Source organism: Accipiter gentilis, chromosome 5 (genome assembly GCF_929443795.1).
Source record: "Accipiter gentilis chromosome 5, bAccGen1.1, whole genome shotgun sequence".
Lineage (NCBI taxonomy): Eukaryota > Metazoa > Chordata > Aves > Accipitriformes > Accipitridae > Astur > Astur gentilis.
The window spans coordinates 29653444-29671840 of record NC_064884.1 but is presented as its reverse complement, the minus strand read 5'-3'; the positions used below and the strand labels follow the sequence as shown (position 1 = coordinate 29671840).

The window sequence follows — 18397 nt, the reverse complement described above, 5'->3', positions numbered from 1 at the left end:
CCGGCCGCCATTACCGAGCCCCCCCCCCGCCCCCAGGCAAACGCCGCCGCTACCTTCCGCCTCTCCTCCCGGCACCGGCGCCTACGCGCTCCCGTGACGCCAGCACGCTGCAGGTAGCCCGGCCAATCCGGAGGCGATGCCGGAAGCGGAGGCGGGAGAGGGGGAGGTCGCGCATGCGTATGGCACAGCGGCCGGCGGCGGGTGCGGTAACTCCGTCGTCAGGGAAGCGGTCGGCGGTAGCGGCCGAGGTGAAGGGCGGGTGGGACCGGAGCTCCTGGGAGCGGCGGGACCTGCCGGTCGGGAGTCGCCCCGCCCGTTCAACGTCCCTGGCCGTCCCAGCGGCGCGTTGGGGCTCGTCTCCCTCCGCCCAGGCCGCCTTTCGCAAGGCCGCGGCTCGTCTCCGCCGGCAGAAGGGCCGGTAGTCGGCCGCAGCCGCTGGAGGAGCTCGGCGGGGCTGGCGGGGGGCAGAGGTGCCTGGACTGCACTCAGGGGCGAGGGGAGGTAACTTCGGGTTTTACAGCTCAGTGCCACAGCTGAGCGGGCCCTGCTGCCCCGGCCCGGCGTGCCTCTCTCCAAGCCCCCGGCCTCTCGGCCTAATAGCGCTGCTGGTCCGAGGGAGGTGAGCTGTCTTGAAGGGTCGATGAGTTCAACCAAGGCGTTGCTTCTTTTTCTTTCAGATTTCCTCTGTTTACGTGTGTAACCCAAAGCAAGAGTTGTTCTTGTCACCTCTTCCTGTCAGTGTTTGTGAGAGAACTGAGAAGATGGTGAATGTCCTGAAAGGTGTTCTGATTGAATGGTTAGTAACAGCGCTTATTGCTTCTCATTGTGTCAAAGTACTTATTTCTTTAGAGCTGGTAATATTCTAAGTAACTTAAGAGTCTAGACAAAAAAAAAAAATTGTTGCGAGGAGGGATGATGCTGAACAAGCAGACAAGAGGAAAGTATGGCCTTTGGGGAAGAAGGAAAGAGGCAGTCGTAGGTAATCCTAATTCCAAACTAACTTTTCTTTTCAAGATATTGTTTTCCACTTATGCTTAGCCATTAGATGTTCCCTCTTGTTCTTTATATTACTTACAAATAATGGGGTTTGTTGTTGTTTGTGAGCAATGTGTATCTTTACTGATTCTAGAGGGAGGTCAGATAATCCTTCATCTTTTCTTTCCTGTTTTTTTTTATCAGTCCCAGCCTAAATTCTGTTCAAGGTTGACATGTGGCTCTGTTTGTAGATCATACTTGAAAGGAGTATGCTTGTAGTTTGTAAAAGTAAGCTTTTGATGTATGTGCAGTAAACATGTTTTCATACAATCTGAAGTCTCTAGACTAAGAATCAGATAACTGGTTACCTCCAAAGTAAAAAGAAGCATCAGTCAAGATTTGTGGGGTCATTGCATAGCATTATATGACATATAAAATTTCTGTTGTACACTTAGATTGTAAACATATTAACAGATTATAACTACACAAAAGCAGAAGAACCTTCAACCTCTGCGATGTGCCTGCATATAGCTGTGATCTTGCAGCAGCTAACTTCTGAGCTGGCTGGATGCTAGCCAGCTGGATGTCTGGATGTCTAATGGCTATGTGTGAGCAGTTCAGAGCCTAAACTCTGCTATAACAAAAAGCCTGTCTTCTCAGATTTGGCTCCCTGCTAGTACCTGAAGCACAAGAAATTATGTGCCTGCAGCTGACTGTGATAATGCCCAGAGTAGAACTGTTGACTGACAAGACAAGAAGTTCTAAAATCTCAAGCAGTTAGCAAAATATTTTATTTTGCACCTTATGTATTTATTTTACACATACCTAAAGATCCTTGTGTTTTTATTCAGCTCTGTGGCCACATCCCACTTAGTATTAGCATGGAACTTAATCATTCTCCCTGGAAGGGAAGGGAATTTTCTCTCTGATAACAAATCTACAGCATTTGTTATGCCATCAGATGTTTTCAACAGCTCTGTGGGAAACTGACCTTTGAGTTGGTTTTGCTAGCTCTTGGTGATTTGGTTTTGTTTTTCTCCCCACCTTTGCATAAGGGTAGCCTATGATTGGGCACAAAATTCCATCCTAGAAGAAGATGCAGAATTACTATAAACCTGTCCTCTTGTTTACACTTCAGATACAAGTTTTTTACAACCCAGTTTTCTGAGGATGTTTAAGATACCAAATGGATAGGGAGTGGAAAAAAAATACACTTCTGAATGTGTAAATCATGCAAATAAAATAGTGAAATGCCGTGCAGGTCTTTCTTATCTATATTCTTCCAATAAATAGCTAAACTTTTCTGAAGACACAATATCAAGGATTATAATCTTCAAGTACTATAAAGTGATCAATGTTTCTGCTTTGGCATATATCTACTGGCACTGGTTACAGTTCTGTACGTTGATTGTGTGAAAACCAGTCTGTGGGTACTGCCTGACATCATAAAGGCTGGTCATACCAGCTAGGACAAAAGCTATGCCATCTAGTACTACTACTGTGAGTCACTGAAGTACAACTGAATGAAACAAGCAAAAAATGAACCTCCCTGGACCAGTCCAAAGGGGGATGTGGAAGGATGCTGGGAACAACATATTTCTGGTATCTGATTTTTCTCAATTCTTATGTTTCTGTTTTGTTTCTGTTCTTACATACCAGAGTGCATAAATAATGGCTCTTCTAAAGAAGATACAGCTTCCAGACATTCCCATTCTCCTTTCCTCAAAATCACTTTGTACTTTGAAAACTCATCTTACTCTAGTCATGCTTCTGCAGGTTTGAGGCTAATATTAAAGGTTGTTTTTTGAGTTGCTGGTTAAGGGGCAGGGGAAGGGTTTGGTCTCATAGTGCATGTCTTTGCACCATATATATGTTTAGGTAAGGGAAAATTAGTCCTCATACTGCATTTAAAAGAGAGAAGATTAACCAAGGGGTTCTTTTAAGACTTACTATGTTATTAAGAATTCTTTGTAAGACTTACTATGTTGTGAAAACAATTGTGTTCATAATTTTGAAAGTGTCCTGAGCTACCCGATTCCAATTTCCTGTATTTCTTGCACATATTCTTCACCAGTTGTTGCAATCAAATACTAAGTTTTACAAAAAAGCATGTTTTTCCTGTTTTATAAAAACTAGTATCAGAATAATACTGTCTGAATTCTTCAAAATTTCAGTGGATCAAAGAGCTTATATTTTTAAGCCACTTTATCTAGCTGCTTAGTATAATGCAACTGTTTCAGTTACCTGTAATTTCCATACTTCCAAAATGTTTTCTTTTAAACACTTAAATTTAACTTAGAAGGTGACATCATGAAAAAGAAGAGACTGTTCAGTTACCGTGTTATAAATGTACAATTAATACATGACCGCTTTTTCTCCGTGCTATAATACTTTGAGCGAAATCTATGTTCTGGGTTTTGGTTACCCTCAAACAAAAATGTGCTTTAAGAAAACCTGTTTCTATGGTGCTATTGCTGAAGATAGAAATCTAAGCTCAAACTTGCCTTATTTTTTGTTAAAGCTACTTTAACAGCAGCATAGGCGCACTTCTCTGCTAATCAAGCAGCTAGTTCTTCTCATTAGACTTCATTATCAGTTTATTTTTATCTCTAAAGTAATACAAGCAATTACTATTGTGAAAGAAACAACTTTTTCAAAAGCTTCTGTTGTGGTTTAACCCCAGCTGGGAACTAAGCACCACACAGCTGCTTGCACAGATGGTCCTGAACTTACAGCTCCAATTTCCCAAAACCAGCACAGCTACATAAAGTTTGTTTAAATTGTGAGCAGCTCTTGAAATTAATATTAATTTCCCAAAGAACTTTAGGAGTGTCTTCAAACAGTGGGGTTTTTATTTGTTTTTAACTGTATCTCATTACAGTGAGGTGGGATCTGATGTGTGTTTGTCTTTACAGTGACCCAGCAATGAAGCAGTTTCTGCTCTACTTGGATGAGTCAAATGCATTGGGAAAGAAGTTCATCATACAAGACCTGGATGAAACTCATGTCTTTGTATTAGCCGAGTTGGTTAACTTCCTCCAGGAGAGAGTGGGCGAGTTAATGGACCAGAACTCTTTTCCTATTACTCAGAAGTAAAAAGACTAGAGAAATAAGATTACTGCGAGTTTTGGAATAGTGTATTTCAATAGCTTGGGTTGTTACTGTTTTAATAGATACACTGTGGTTAGTAAGTTCTACATGGAAGTGGCTACTCTAGAAAATGGATCATTTTCATAGGCAAAATACTCTTGAATTGGATTTTATTTCTCATTTTGAAAGATTATGGTATCTTTATTAAAATCCTTCAAATGATACACTTGAGGACTTGCCTAGAGAATTTTTGATGCATGCTCTCTGTTTTTTCTTTAGAATTTTTATCTTGTAAGGTGTTATGACTCAAAAATTAGAGTAGTGTTTCTGTTTTGGAATGCTATATGAACTCCTCTGACATGTTACATTCCTGTGGAATTGATTAAATCTGGTTATAGTGTGACTGACAGAATATAAAGAGTGTCTGTTAAAGTATGATCTGTGCTTGATGGAACATCTCCATAAGTTGATGGCATGGTCAGATACTGTTTTAACTTAATAGGTTTTGTACACCAAAATGAAAGTTGGTGTGAGGTTTGGCGGGGGGGGGGGGGGGGGCGTGTGGTGTGTGTGTGTGTTTAGTTGTTCTTGAGTTTTTTTGGTTTTGGTTCTGGTTTTGTGGTTTTTTTCAAACATTTTACAAATGCTCCATACTACTTGCCTACTTTTACCGAGGCTATCCTTTGTTTTGTGTTGTTCTGGGTTTGGGGAGTGGTGGTGGGAATCTAGGTGTTTGGAGGGGAAGTGGGGATGTGAGGGGATGAGGATGACAAAATCCATTATCCCAGATCATTCCATTTTAACTGTAAATTGATTACTTGCATATCAACAATACCAAATTAAAGGGGTAACATAAATGGGAGACCAGTCATTTAGATACAATTGATTGTATTTTTCCACTGAAGGTAATACCTAGTCACAATAACCCATGTGATCAGGAAGGGGAAATAAAGACTTAGTTGCTCTACCTGTGAAGAAGAAAGCTGGTTTTGGGTTTTTTGGGTGTTCGGTTTTTGTTGGGTTTTTTTTGTTTGTTTGTTTTGTTTTTTGTTTTTTTTTTCTTTCTTCCTTCAGCTTAGCCTTCCTCCCTTACTGCACTTTGCTGCAAAGAAAATGCCACATAATTTCATAGTTTGGGGGGGGTGTGTGTGTTTATACTGTATTTGTAACTCACTATCTCAGACACTGGCTTATTTAGTAAGTCAGTTAGTGCATGATGATAAAACCTGTGAAGATTTCTGTCTACAAATATGGCAGATACAGATTACAGAAACAAAAAGAATAACATGTATTACCTTTTCTCTTATCCTACTTTCTACTCAAAATAGTCAAATTTATTGGATCTGTAAGTAATCATTTATAAATGAAAGACTTCTAGGATATTACTTCAAAAGGAAGCTTGGTTTTCAGAGCTGCTCATGTATATCAGATAGATGCCATCTTTTTATCTTTGGGGAAAAAATGAGTGTAAATAGAAAGGGTTATATAAGGAACAGTTTTCTTTACTGAGTCTCCCACCATTGCTTTTTTTTTCTTGTCCAGTAGATACTGATATCGGATTTGTTGGTGGTTTTGGGTTTTTTTGCGTTTGTTTTTGTTGTTTTGGTTTGGTTTTTTTCCCCCAGGAATAGGGAAGCTTCAGGAGCAAGTTTCATTAGGTGTTTTTAATCACAAAGCTGTCCAAAGAAAGTTCTGCAGAATTGCATATTTTCAGGCTCATGTGGATGAACAAATAGCCCTGTGGAATTTAGCTTCATAGAACAATAGAAGAATAGAACAATGGGGTTTGGTCCAAGTTGTTTCATCTCTTTCTTTTACAAATGGATGCTTCCCCAGTCACACAGATCAAGAACCAGCTACGCATCTTCACTTGAAATAAAAAGTTGAAATCTTGTATGAATGGTTTATGGTTCCTTAACTCTTTCTTGAGATTGGTCAAATGTTGACATCATAACTGTTATTTTGTGGAACGTCATTGGATGCTCATTTAATGGAGAGATAATCAGTAGTCTTAACATGGCATTCTGGCTTAATGCAATTTATTAAAAGTGTCTTAGATCCTTTGGAAACTTGGTTTATTTTTCATCCAGATTTTGATGAAACGTAGATGATCCCTCTCTCTTCGAATGACGGCATTTGAAAAGTCATGTTAGAATTACACCTGTTGAACTTACCTGTATTTAGCATGTCTAGTGCTACATTTCTATTGAGATTTAACTTTTAAGTCTATGATAAACTTCTTGCAGTTCTGGGCTTTTTCTTCTGGTAATTGTACAGCTTTACTGTTGCATTACCTGTGTTTTAGCTTACATTTCCAGTGATAAATGGCTTATGTAATACAGAGGGATAAAAGTTCCAAACTATAAACTAAACAGTTAGGCATGCTCTCAATCTATTTTGAGCAATCGTGTTTATGGTTTTTAACTTCTAAACCTGTCAAGACTTAGATCCTTCCTGCAATCTAACCAGGCCTAACTGATTCTGTGCTGGAAGAGTAAACAAAAGATATGAAGAAGCAAATTGGTATCACCAAATAGGGTCTGAGGAGCTGAGTTCTCTGTAATTTCTGGGGCAAAAAGGGTCTTGAATCATGTAGTGTGGTGAAGGAAATCCAATGAAGAAGCTTGTAGAACTTCAGTATGTATATGTATTAAAAAAAACCCACCCCAACCACACAAGGGTTTCTGGGGTTGAATAAAGTGGGACCCCAGGAAGCTTTTTTTTTTTTTTTAAATGCATATAATCCTAAAACTTACATGCTTTTAAGAATACATATATATATTGCCCAGATGGGAGAAAAGTAGATACTAGCTTTAAAAATATCAAGACATGTTGAGATAGTTAACATTTACACTGACAGATTTTAAATGTTTTCACTGGCTTTCATTTAGGTGTGAAATATTATTGGTGAGTAAAGCTTGGAATTAAACATTGTGTTAAGAATATCTTATTATTTTTAAAGGCTGGAAGCATTTGAGAATAAAAGGTAAAGGAGATCCATTTAAATATATACATGTTTTGCTAATAGAGTTGATATGGTAAGAACATCAGCTCTGATTTTATTTGGAACGTTGTATGTTAATTTAGCATTCCTATCCATAGCTACTAAGTTCACTTCTTTTTTTCGTGCTAGTGTCTAGCATAGCGACTATACTCTGCTTGGGTCCTACTTGAGCAGCAAAAATAGAGCTTGAATGGCAGACTTCTTATTGCTTCTTGTTGAAGCAGCAAATTTTATCTTGATGGGCTTTCACTGCTAAGGGTTGAGCTGGTGCTTCACTTTGCTTTCAGTCTGAGTTGAAAGTATCTTGTCTACTGGAGGAAGAACATGGTAGAATAAGTACCTAAAGGACACTTCTTTGAACTTTGTTTCTTATTTGCTACTTATTTATACTTAGCTCTAAAAAAGCTTGGAAGTTCACTTGTTTGTGTTTTGTGATGCAAACAATTGCTCTTGTGTAGTTACTGTAACTTTGAACAGGCTTATAAATACCACTTTCATTAACACAGATGCAGAAGCTAAACAGTAATATTTGACAGAAAGGTGACAGATCTCCCTAAAGCAAGGTAAGAGAATTTGAACAATGCAAACAAAATATTTATATTAAATGGGAAGAGGGGGTGGAAACTGAAAATTTAGCTTCCCATTAAAATAACGCAATAGCACCTCATTTTTATTGAAAATTACACTATTTGGTGTTTTGTTTTTTGTTCAAGACTGAAATTATTTTTTTAAGTTTGTTTATTAATGGTCTTAAAAGAAAGCTGTGTAGTATGACCATAGTGTACCACAAAAGAAAAGAAGCCTAAATGCTGTCACATATTTAGATACTTTTAGAAATTGTGGGATAAGCTAATTCTGGAGGATGGGGTTTTTAACGTGGGGGTTGGCAGCATGATGAAGATGGCCCTGAGTTAGTATAGATAGGGATTATAATGAATTCCTTAGCTTGTTACCAGTGCATAAGTCCCCTTTCCTTCTCTCCAGTACAACAGATAGCCCAGGGAGAATAATTGTCCGGTGCAGTAAAGGAGGAAATAACCAACAATCAGTAGAGAGAATGGATGTGGCCTCAAGAAAGAATTGAAAGAAAATAGAGAATGCTTCAGGGAATTGCACCATTTTATCTGAGAGAAGCCAGATTGAGTGGATTTGACTTTGTAGCTAAACTGACAGTGTCGTTTCATAAAAAGGTAGGCATCTGAATCCATTTGGAATTAAGAATGATAGAGTGGTTTTGTTTATTTGTTTAGAAATTTAATGTGCTTATAATGATAGTTTGTTTTTTGTTCCATGTAGCACAGTGCTGAGAGCTAGATGGCTGGTGTGATGTGCTATACAAAAAATTCTCGAAGTGCTGTTTTACAGTCTTTCCAGGATTGTAGGGTGTATTCAAAAGCGTATCTTCTGATTCTTTTTTTAATGTGGCGTAGCAACCGATTTTACTGTTTTTTCTCACTCAAGTTAGCTCTGCGGGGCCACCTGAAGCATGTGAGAACAAAGTAGAGAACATGTATTTTATGCATTAATAGGATTGTTTACAGTGAGCTGAAGATAATGGTATTTCATGGTGTCGTTAAAATGACTTATTTTAACCTTTCTTAGTTGGCATCATCACCATGAAGTGTCCAATTTCAGTCAGCCTCTAGGCTGAACTTGCAAAAGTAGGGCTCTAAAAACTGTGTCTCTATATATGCGTGTGTGTATATATATTAAAAAAAATCAACAAGTCTTTAATCATATAAACCAACACAGGCTGAGAGGTATATTTTGTACTCCCAACCCAGGCAATAGGCCATTGAAGAAAACAGCAAGCTTTTGTAATCTTTTTGCAGTTCCCAATTCCACAGCAGATTCTGATTCTTTTCCCATACTGACTCGCTAATTATCCCACAAATGATTCCATTAAAGCTGGTGGTGGTTACTGTGAAATGAGGCATTACTCAGTATGTCAGATTTGGGTGTCCATGTTTGTTTTGTAATTCCGACTTTGGCAAGGCTTACATGTGCTATACAAAATTAAGGCTTCAATAAATTGGTGAAGTTCATGATGATGCAGAAAAACATTTTTCCTAAACTAAGTCATTATCTTTATTCTTATGACTTAACAACTAATAAGAAATTTAAAAAATAGGGTCCCTGGTAGAAATATGATATGGCTCTTCTTTTTTTTAATTTTTTTAAATGTTGACTAGAAATAATATTTTACCTATCTTTGTTTCATAGAAAAAGATTCTCAGGACTGAAGACTTAACAATTTGAAGGCAGACCAGTAAGGGGAGCTCTTACCAATATTTTAAACTGCTTTTTAAAAAATTGCTGCAGCATGGGCAATGGTGTGTCAGACTTACCATGCTTTGGAACATTAATATATTTCTGGATATGCTTTCAGCTGGAGATGAACATTCAATTTCAAAGGCTCCTTCTAGAAAGATATTTGCATTAGGAGATTTTGGAATGTACTATCTTTAGCTCTGAAATTTCTTAGATGTTTAGTTATCCAATGTTTTCTTTCTGTGCTTAGGTGCACAGTCCTGTTACATTAAAATTACGTATCTGAAATGTGGTCTTCCCTTCAGATGTTACTGGTGGGTCTTATCTCCACACCACTAGCCTGTTTTAGGAGTTGCTCTCTATTAAGTTACATAATTTTTACTGAGTGTAAATTGCAGGAAGACATTGTTGATACAGTCAGAAGTAACTTCTATGAAGTTTTTTTCTCTTTATTTCTTCATCATACAAAATGCATGTGATTGTAGGGTACTTGTTCCTCAGAGCACATGCACCATAACTGTATGGAAGTCACATACAACAACTAGTCAGTCTTACAGTATTTCAGTCTGCACTGGGGATTTCTGTATCTGTATTCCTACACTGTTGCTAATAGTACATAGAAATGAGACATATGGAAAGTTTTCCCCTCATTACCCCCAAAAGTGAATAGTTTTATTGGTTTACACCTATAGAAAGGTAAAATTCAGTATCTTCCCTAAACAAACAAAACCCCCACACCTACCAGTTACGTTTTAATACAAGGGGAAAAAAACTCTTAATACCTTGGATATTAGTGGTTGTGTTTTTCATATACACAGAAAAAGTAATTTTCTCTCTTCTGTGTAGCAGTAATAAGCAGATTAACTGCGGAGTAGAAATGGACTACGAAATTGCTGTCCAGTGAACAAATTCAAAAAGTGAAAATTTTAGAGTATTTTTGTTAGCTTTTAACTTTTTGTTCGTGAGCAATTCTAGGTGTTAGTAACAGCAACAAGTATAAGGTTCCTGGAAGAAATCTCATTTTCAAATTAATATTCTTCTTTTACCAAAAGAAAAGCAGACTCATAATACCCACGCAGGCATGTGCTCCAACACACCAAAGAAAACCCACCCAACACCAAAACTGACAGGTGATTGATTAGCCATAAAACTAGCCCCTCAGGAAAGAAACAGCAAGCAAAATTTCTGGATGACTATAGACTTGAAGGACTTGGCTGTCAGAGCTATGCAGTCGTTCACTTTTCTATTACAGAAAAGATGGACCCAGGTGTAAATTACAGGACATGCAGAATGATGGGTCCACTTGCAGCTGTGAAGATATCACTTACAGATAAAGTATTGCACATTTCTACAATGTTGGCATAGCTCGTACACTGTCAGTAGCAAGAGGTAAACGTACTAAGCAAACCTCTATAACCTGTCAGTGTTTTGTGTGTTGTTTTCATGATGTTTGGAAGCTAGAGGGGTGAGATGGATGAAAGAGAAAGAAGGTAGGAAAGAGGGGGAAGAGTATTTTAGGCTTGTAACTAGCATTTCCTGTTAATTCTGAAAATGAACAAGATCACAAGGAGCATAGGAAAAAAATTGTGAGAGATTGCACTCAGATCAATTTTAATTTTGTGTCCAAAAATGTACTTGCAATTAACTAGACCTTAATTGGTTTACAGAAGGTCCTGTGTTTATCATCAGAGCCAACATATCATTAGGACTGGGAGAGCAAGTTTTCTTAATGTTATGCCTATTATTCTACCTTGCTTCTGTCCTGGATGGGACCACTTTTCTATGTGGAATGATAGTGTAGTTTTGTTTCTTTTTAATCTCTTGATTCTCCTACACTGGCAACTTTATTGGGTGTAAAATGTGTTTTGCACGTGTGTGGTATGTATATCATTAGATTATATAGGTATTCCAGAAGCTAGTGATGAGTAACCCTGGGATAACGATAGCCTTCTGTATCATCAACCAGCTTGAAATTAAGATATGAAAGAAAAAATCTTTCTTTGGCTGTAACATGAAGCATGTTCCCTGCATTTGATTTTGCTTTTAGTCTAAACTGAGACTAATTATATCTTTTAATTTTGGGAAAGTTATAAAGTCAGTATAAAATTGAAGAAAAGAGAGGCCTGGTTTCTTAAGGAGTATTTGAAATGGATATTGTCAAGCACAGCCATGGCGATGTCACTGTGATGGAGGACTGTGACAGCTTTTTGCTACTGGGCAGGTTGCCCTTTGGGCAAAGGCAGCTGCAAACAGCGTTTGAGAGGAGCAGGAGAGTAGAGATGAGGAGTGGGCAAAGCTAAGAATCTGAACAAATCTGTCAGGAGGACCAGGGAACCTGAAGTCTTGGAACTAGTAAATGTTTCCCCTTTTGGCTTTGAGTAGCTTTTTTTTAAAACCATTTCTGCCTGTTTAGCCTGCTGTGTGACAGCAGGAGCCAGAAGGAGCTGTAGGGAGTGGGAAGGAGGGATTCTGAGGGTGTATGTGTTTCAGAAGGTGGTTCCTAAAGTTGTTTGCTACAAGTTTGAAAAACTAGACCAAGCTGAAACTGCCTATTCAATATGCAGAGTTATTCTAGCTCATTTATTTTTAAACATACTATAAAGCAAAAGGAACTGTGAAGGTGCTGGAAAGAACTTTTATTTTTCAAATTGCTAACCATAAGAAGCAACCTGCTACACCTCTCAGTTTGAAACGGTGAAGGAGGCTTTCATGTAGTGCATTTTTTCATTATCATCATAGTTACATGAAGATCATAACCAAAACAGTCTTCTTTCTTTGTTTCTATGACTTGATATAAATGGCCGAAGTTTAAGACTAGTGGTCAGACGTTGGCAACACTTCATCCTTGCTCAAGCTTGAGATTAATCGCTTGTGCCAATTTTTTTAGTTTCTACTAGTCAGGAGGCTTGCCTTGGGATGTCTGGGGCAGAACTCTAAGTTGGATGTGCTGGAAACTTGTCACTCTTGGGTTGAGGGAATGTCGAAGTCTGGATTTTTCAGTCTCAAAAACTGCTACACTCAAGCATGACGGGTACTTTTCTCCTTTGTCCTAGCACCCAATATGTAATGATGACAGTCATGTGCATTTATAACATCTGTGACGACATATGTAATGCAATAATGAAGTATCAGGTACAACTGAAAGGGTGATGTAGGGATTTAATTTTCTTCTCTTTTAAAAGTACAAGAACACATGTGAGAATAACTTGTGTGTGCACCAGAAAGCATTGAATGCAGTTCATTCTAAGTATGATCTCTGATGCCAAGTGATTGATCTTTCTTAATGAAGCAGCCATTTAAATATATGTAAATTGTGTAACAAGTGTTGAGAAATGCCAAGTCATTAGTTAAAATTTTCCTCCAGATGTTGGTAAGAAAATCATTAAAAAGTAATAAATATACAAAGCAAATATTAGCAAAGCAATTAAGGGTTTGTTCACACAAATGTGAACTTATTACCAAGTGTAGTGTACTTACTATTCAGAGTTGTTCTGCTAGCTTTCCAGACCTGATCATATGTGATACTAAACACTACATTTAACAGTGATGTTTTTACTTCTGCCTTACTACTCTACTAGAGCTGTGAAAATTAGTTCTTTCTGAGAAGGGAAGATGTTAACAACATTATTTTGGTGAGACTCTCTCACCACTGAAAGAATAGTTCACCTTTCAGTTTAGTAGTATGATGTAGTGGAGAAGTGAAAAGTCTGACATTGCTCTATGTTCTCAAGCAGGTAACTTTCTTTGCCCTAATATAGATTTCCCTACCTGTAAAACAGGGATAAGAGTACTTATTTTTCTGCTACGTCTACTGAGCAGGACTGCGGCCTTGCTCTGTATTCTGTCTATACAAAATGCACAATGGAAGTCTGTCGTGCTCTCTGTTCCTATTAAAATATAAGTATTCTCTAGTGAAAGTAAATGTTGGGGTACTTCATAACATACATAGGAAAATATGCATTCAGTTGCAGGAGATCTTACTATGCTAACATGTTGGCTTACATGCATGCATATTAAGTATTGCCAATAATCAAAGATTCTTATGTCTTCATAGCATCAGATCCTGGCCTAACTGCAATTTTGTAGATATATGTAAATACACGCAAAAAAATAACTGTGTGTATGTGTGTGTGTGTGCATATATATTTATATGCACTATGTGTATATAATTGCTGCAGCTATAGTATGCTTACCTTGTGGGAGAAAGATACCCTTCCTGACCCAACAATATTTCTTACAGTTTAGTGAGGAAAAGGATGCTTTTGCAGTCCTTGTACTGAGTAGCATCACTAAGCCTCAAGTGGGGGGGGGTGGTGTGGTGTGTGTGTCTCAAGGGGGAACAAAGGTAGGAAATTGGAGCGCTAATAAGGATAACCAGACCTTTCACATGTGGAATTTATTTTGTGTCCTTCTAAAACTAGGATTAAAATGATCGGTGAAATCCCTAATCAGGCATTCATGTAAGTAAGGGGTTTTTTTCTTTTCTTTGTACATAGAGCTGCCTTTTATCATTGTATTATATTTTGCTAACACCCTAACAAATGGAAAAAACAACCTAATTAGTGTATTCTTCATATTCTTGTAGTGTATTTTCCTAGTGTTAAATCTAGATTGAAAGTATTTTTTCGGTGGAGTAGGAGGACTTTAACTATTTGATCATGTTCCTTTGTAGGACTACCACAGCAAATGCAGGTATGCTGTAAATATGTTAATTTTTTAAGAATTAACATCTGATTTTGCAACAATCTCTGTATTTGTTGTATTTTCTACTATGGAGAGGGATAGTACAGAGGATACTTATTTGGGACTCTGGTGAGCTAACTGCTGTTAGAGTTCTGGTGCTTAGAACCTTGGATATTTTGATGGCTTTTCTCTTATTCTTTCATATTTTTTGAGAACTTTATTTTTGTATTTGAATGTTGTCTCCATTGAATTTTGCAAAAAAAGGATTGCTTAAGCTTTGCTGTGCTGTCCTCTTACTTGAACTGCTCATGAGACCACACTTTGAAATGATAAGCTGTTTTGAAGAATTTATACATATATGGCATGGGTCTCTGTAGATTTAAGCCAAAAAAGATATAAATTTGTATCTCAGCCATTAAAGCACTTGTCTGAAAAGCCCAGGGACCTTGGAAGTATTTCCACCAGCTGCTATTTATTTTAATATTCTAATGTGGGCTTTGCTGAGAAAGTTATATTAATTGCTTTTTTATATTGTAGACATATTCAAAGGTCTCACTTTGAACTAGGGTTTCATAATGCTAAATTTTTTATGAAATGCATAAGAAGGGGGCCTGACTTGATGTAGTAAATGAAATGGGCAAAAATTGACTGTGTTTGTTTAATAGAGTAACATAGAGATACAATCATGTCTGTTTCTCCTGGCCCTTTGCTGTACCCATTTCAAATTTAATTTATCATTCTTCAATGTAAGTGATCACAACTGTATGCAGAATTCTAGGTGAAGTCTTCCCAGTACCAGTGCAATAGCGTTTATATTCCAAATCTCTCTTGGAAATCCTGGGAGTATTAGCCTCTTTCATGCTCTCATCAGATTGATGCCTTATGGATATTATGTTGCTGACCGGCAGATACAGATTTTTCTCCTCCTCTCTTTTCAGTTGATGCTTTCAGTTTAAAATGAATATTTGTAAGTCCTTCAGTTCATGATTTTGAACTCTGTACTATAATGTTTCATCCCTCCTTTTTTTTTTGGTCTGCTTCTGTGGGTCATCCATTTTCTGAACGATATATATATATTCTGGTTTTAGGTTGTATTGTTCTCAAGTTTGTGTCATCAGTGAATTTTATCAGAACACTCATGTTTTTGTTCTAAGGTCAACTAACAAAAGTCTTAAAAAGGTCAGTATCATGACTGATTGTTCAGGGACTCCATTTATATTATCTCCTCAGTCTGTTTTCTTTGGAGCACCATCCACTGCCATCCTTATTAGTTCCCATCCCTTGCTATCTGTACTAATCCTCATCTCTTCAGTTTAATATCTTGTGTGGCACCATTTGCAATACTACATAAAGTTTAAAAAAAAATACACATGAATGTATTTCCCTTGTTTATCACATCAGTTATCTGACAAAGAAAAAATGCAAAAGTTGCATTTCTGTTCAACTTAGTGTATGTTGTCCCATTTTCCCCATTTACCAAAGTGGTTTTGTTCTTATTTACAAAATGTTTTTCAAATCCTTATGTGCCATTCACACCTGATGGGTAACTCTGAGCTTGCCCTTATTGTTCCCTTTCTTGAATACAGGTACAATGTCTTCTCTTATATATGCTAGGATTGGCAGACTTAATTTTAAAAAATTGTTGCTGCTTTTAATGTGTCAGCTCTTTCAGTATCCCAGGAAGATACCTTATTTTTCCTGTTCACGTTTCCCCCCTTCTTCACAGAGTTTAAAAATGTACGTGGAAGGTTGGAACTGCTTCCACAACAAAAATGAGGCAGGAAGAAGCTGAAGTGAACAGCCAGTTGACAGGGGGGTTTGGTTAATCATCAGTCAGCCTGGCTATTCTCCTCAGCTACTGAAGAAATCCTTGCTCTTTTGGGGGATCTGCCCAAGCAAGCTGACTTGTTTCTCTTTCTCTGATGTGTTCCTCTGTGGTGGAGGAAAATTGCAAAGTTAGGTACATCAAAAGGAAAATGCCCTTTGGAATCAGTTGAGTGTGTAAAGCTAACAAAAATGAGTTAAGTTTGTGTGTGGAATGAGTGAATAGATTTGCACGTGAAGAAAGTGAGCAAGTTTGCATGTGAAACTCTACAATGTATTAAAAAATGGGACATTCATTCATGCTGGAAATCTACATAGAAATGAAGGAGGAAGATGGAATAATGGAGGCATCTACAATAACAGTTTTCCCATTGTGACACAAGATGCTTAGGTACCTATTCTAGTTTAGGTCCTGTGAGGTACTGTTCTGCAAGGTGAACTGGTCATGTCTTTTTTTTTTACAACACATCAAGACAATTTGCAATTTTTTCTGTTTCTTTTAATTTAGGGTATTTTGGTATTTCTCAGCTTCCCTTTTTTTTTGCTGAAGGACTAAGAAATTGGAGTGAAATAATGACATACCTTAATTTGAGTTTTAGGCTTCTTGATTGTGTAGCAGATGTAGTTGAGTTGGAAGCCCTTTAAAATCTTTACTTGATTATTTTTGTTATTAATTATATTTAATTTTAACAGCTTGTAATGGAAACAAACTGAACTAAAAGGCTAAATTTCAATGCTTTTATCCTGATGAATAATACCACTGATGGACTCTGGGTTCAAAAGAAATCTGTATTTGTTCAAACATAGCAGAACTCCTTATGGCTGGGAGGAGCAAGGACATTTGAAGAAATCTATCCACTACTGTCAGCCAGAGACATTTCAGGTTGGGCAACAGAAATTGGAGAATTTTGTCATCTTGAAACCTGTAAATATCAGTGGACTTTCTACTATGTTTGGCCTATGTTTCTAAGAAATTCACATCAAAATCTTATCCTGAGCTCAGACATCGTTCTGCATCCATTCTGCTAAACATTGGGAAGTCCAGCTTGGGAGTTGTAGAGCAGTAATTCTGATGCAGTCTTCTGAAAAGTTACTAGCTAGCAAGAAAAACAGCGAGTCATAGTCTGATGGAGGCAGCTTAGGCAGGTGATCAAAGCAATGAGAGGTATGAGCAGGATTTCCCTTTACATCTCTGTTGTAGACTGAAATGGAATAAAATAGTTTTTTCTGTTGGTAGTTTAAATAGAATTTAAATTATGTATTTTTTAGAAAGTCAGGACAAACTTTCAATGCAAAGACCTCAGTCCTGCAAATACTTAGGCATATTAGTTTGTTGAACTCAAAGATATTGATAAGTTTTTATAACAATGAAGCTTGAGCACGGATTTAACCGCATGCCAATGTTGAACTCCTTTTGCTTACCTGCTAATGATTACACCTGAAAGAGGCAAGAACTGGTTTTTGTTGTTGTTGTTGTTTTTTGGTTGGGTTTTTGTTTTTTTTTTTTTTTTTTTAGAAATAGGCCACTTTTCCCTTGGGTAACTCAAGAATTCATTTTTGTTTTTCTTTTTTCCTGCCTTAGTTATCTGGACATAATAGATCTGCATTTTTAAATTAAACTGTCTTTAGAATGAGATTAATTATGAAGAGCTACATCCCCAAAAATACTTAAAAAACAACCAAACAAAAGCTCTGAATTAAACTAAGGGATTCAAAAGGATCTTAACAATAATGGTTACATTTGATCTTTCAGGTGTGCTTTCCGTTTCTCATGGAGCATATGGAACACTTCTAGGAAGTGATTGCATTATTAAAAAAACAGCCACCCTTGACTTTACATATGAAGAGTATCTAGAGAACTATCAGGTCACCAGTTCTGGGAATATAATGTCTGCAGAAATCACAGTTTTGTTCTTTGTAGTGCTAATGTTGCTTGCATTTGGAAGGCAACCAAGTCCTGTGCTTTGTTTTCTGACCTAACGTACCAAGTTGTATAAATGAGCATGAACAGAGTGAGCTTGTGAATGGGGAAGAAATCATTAAACATGAAATGACATGAAAAAAAAAAACCATCTGCCGTGAAAACATTTAATGTGGGAGAGTGTGAATATTCTACCTGGGAAGAAAAAAATGAGATGTTCTGGCTGGGGAGACTAAGGAAGGTGAGTTGAAGAAATTGTTTCCTTGTGTTTTCTTTTTGAAATAAAAAATTTTGACGTTCAAAAAAGTTCACGTAGTTGCTCATAGACAAGTGGGATTTACCATCTGCCTTCATGAATGGTCATAGCTAGTTATTTTAAAGGTGTCTGACTTTAAAAAAAAAAAAACAAACAGGGAGGTATTGTAAGAAAGTCTTCCTGAAAAAGAGGCCAGCCTTTGGTTTCTTAGAGTTTTGTGCATATGGGATTAATGGTTTATGGTAATGGACAGATATTGGAGTAGCTGCTTACTCTCACAGCTGGGTACATGTACAAGCATAGGCCTGGTCACAACTGAAATGAACAGAGCTAAGTTCCTTCTGAAAAGGCACGTGTCTTACTGCCTTTGACC

At 37.5% G+C, this 18397-nt stretch overlaps 2 protein-coding genes and 1 long non-coding RNA gene across 11 annotated transcripts in view; 2 read left to right on the top strand and 1 right to left on the bottom strand.

Annotated features, from left to right (window-relative positions):
- Positions 1-148, bottom strand: part of SERAC1 (serine active site containing 1) — a 28402-nt gene extending 28254 nt beyond the window's left edge. For 7 of the 8 annotated variants that reach the window (XR_007506031.1, XR_007506034.1, XR_007506032.1 and 4 more), the window contains exon 1: positions 54-148. The gene's annotated coding sequence lies outside the window, so the exon portion shown is untranslated. The remainder of the gene's footprint in view (positions 1-53) is intronic. The other variant, XM_049800406.1, reaches the window with a different exon arrangement.
- A 17-nt stretch (positions 149-165) lies between these two features.
- On the top strand, positions 166-4296 carry GTF2H5 (general transcription factor IIH subunit 5). 2 transcript variants are annotated; one of them, XM_049800433.1, is made up of 3 exons: positions 166-248; positions 678-796; positions 3891-4296. In XM_049800433.1, the coding sequence occupies exons 1-3, from the start codon at positions 174-176 to the stop codon at positions 4069-4071; spliced, it is 375 nt and encodes a 124-aa protein (XP_049656390.1). In that variant the 5' UTR covers positions 166-173; the 3' UTR covers positions 4072-4296. The 2 variants fall into 2 exon arrangements, with proteins under 2 accessions (XP_049656390.1, XP_049656391.1); XM_049800434.1 differs by lacking the exon at positions 166-248 and adding an exon at positions 301-501.
- A 2731-nt stretch (positions 4297-7027) lies between these two features.
- LOC126038563 (uncharacterized) lies at positions 7028-18054 on the top strand. Its single transcript, XR_007506041.1, has 4 exons — positions 7028-7051; positions 7576-7632; positions 8054-8259; positions 17601-18054. It is a non-coding gene; the product is annotated as an uncharacterized LOC126038563 (long non-coding RNA).
- Positions 18055-18397: the final 343 nt, after the last annotated feature.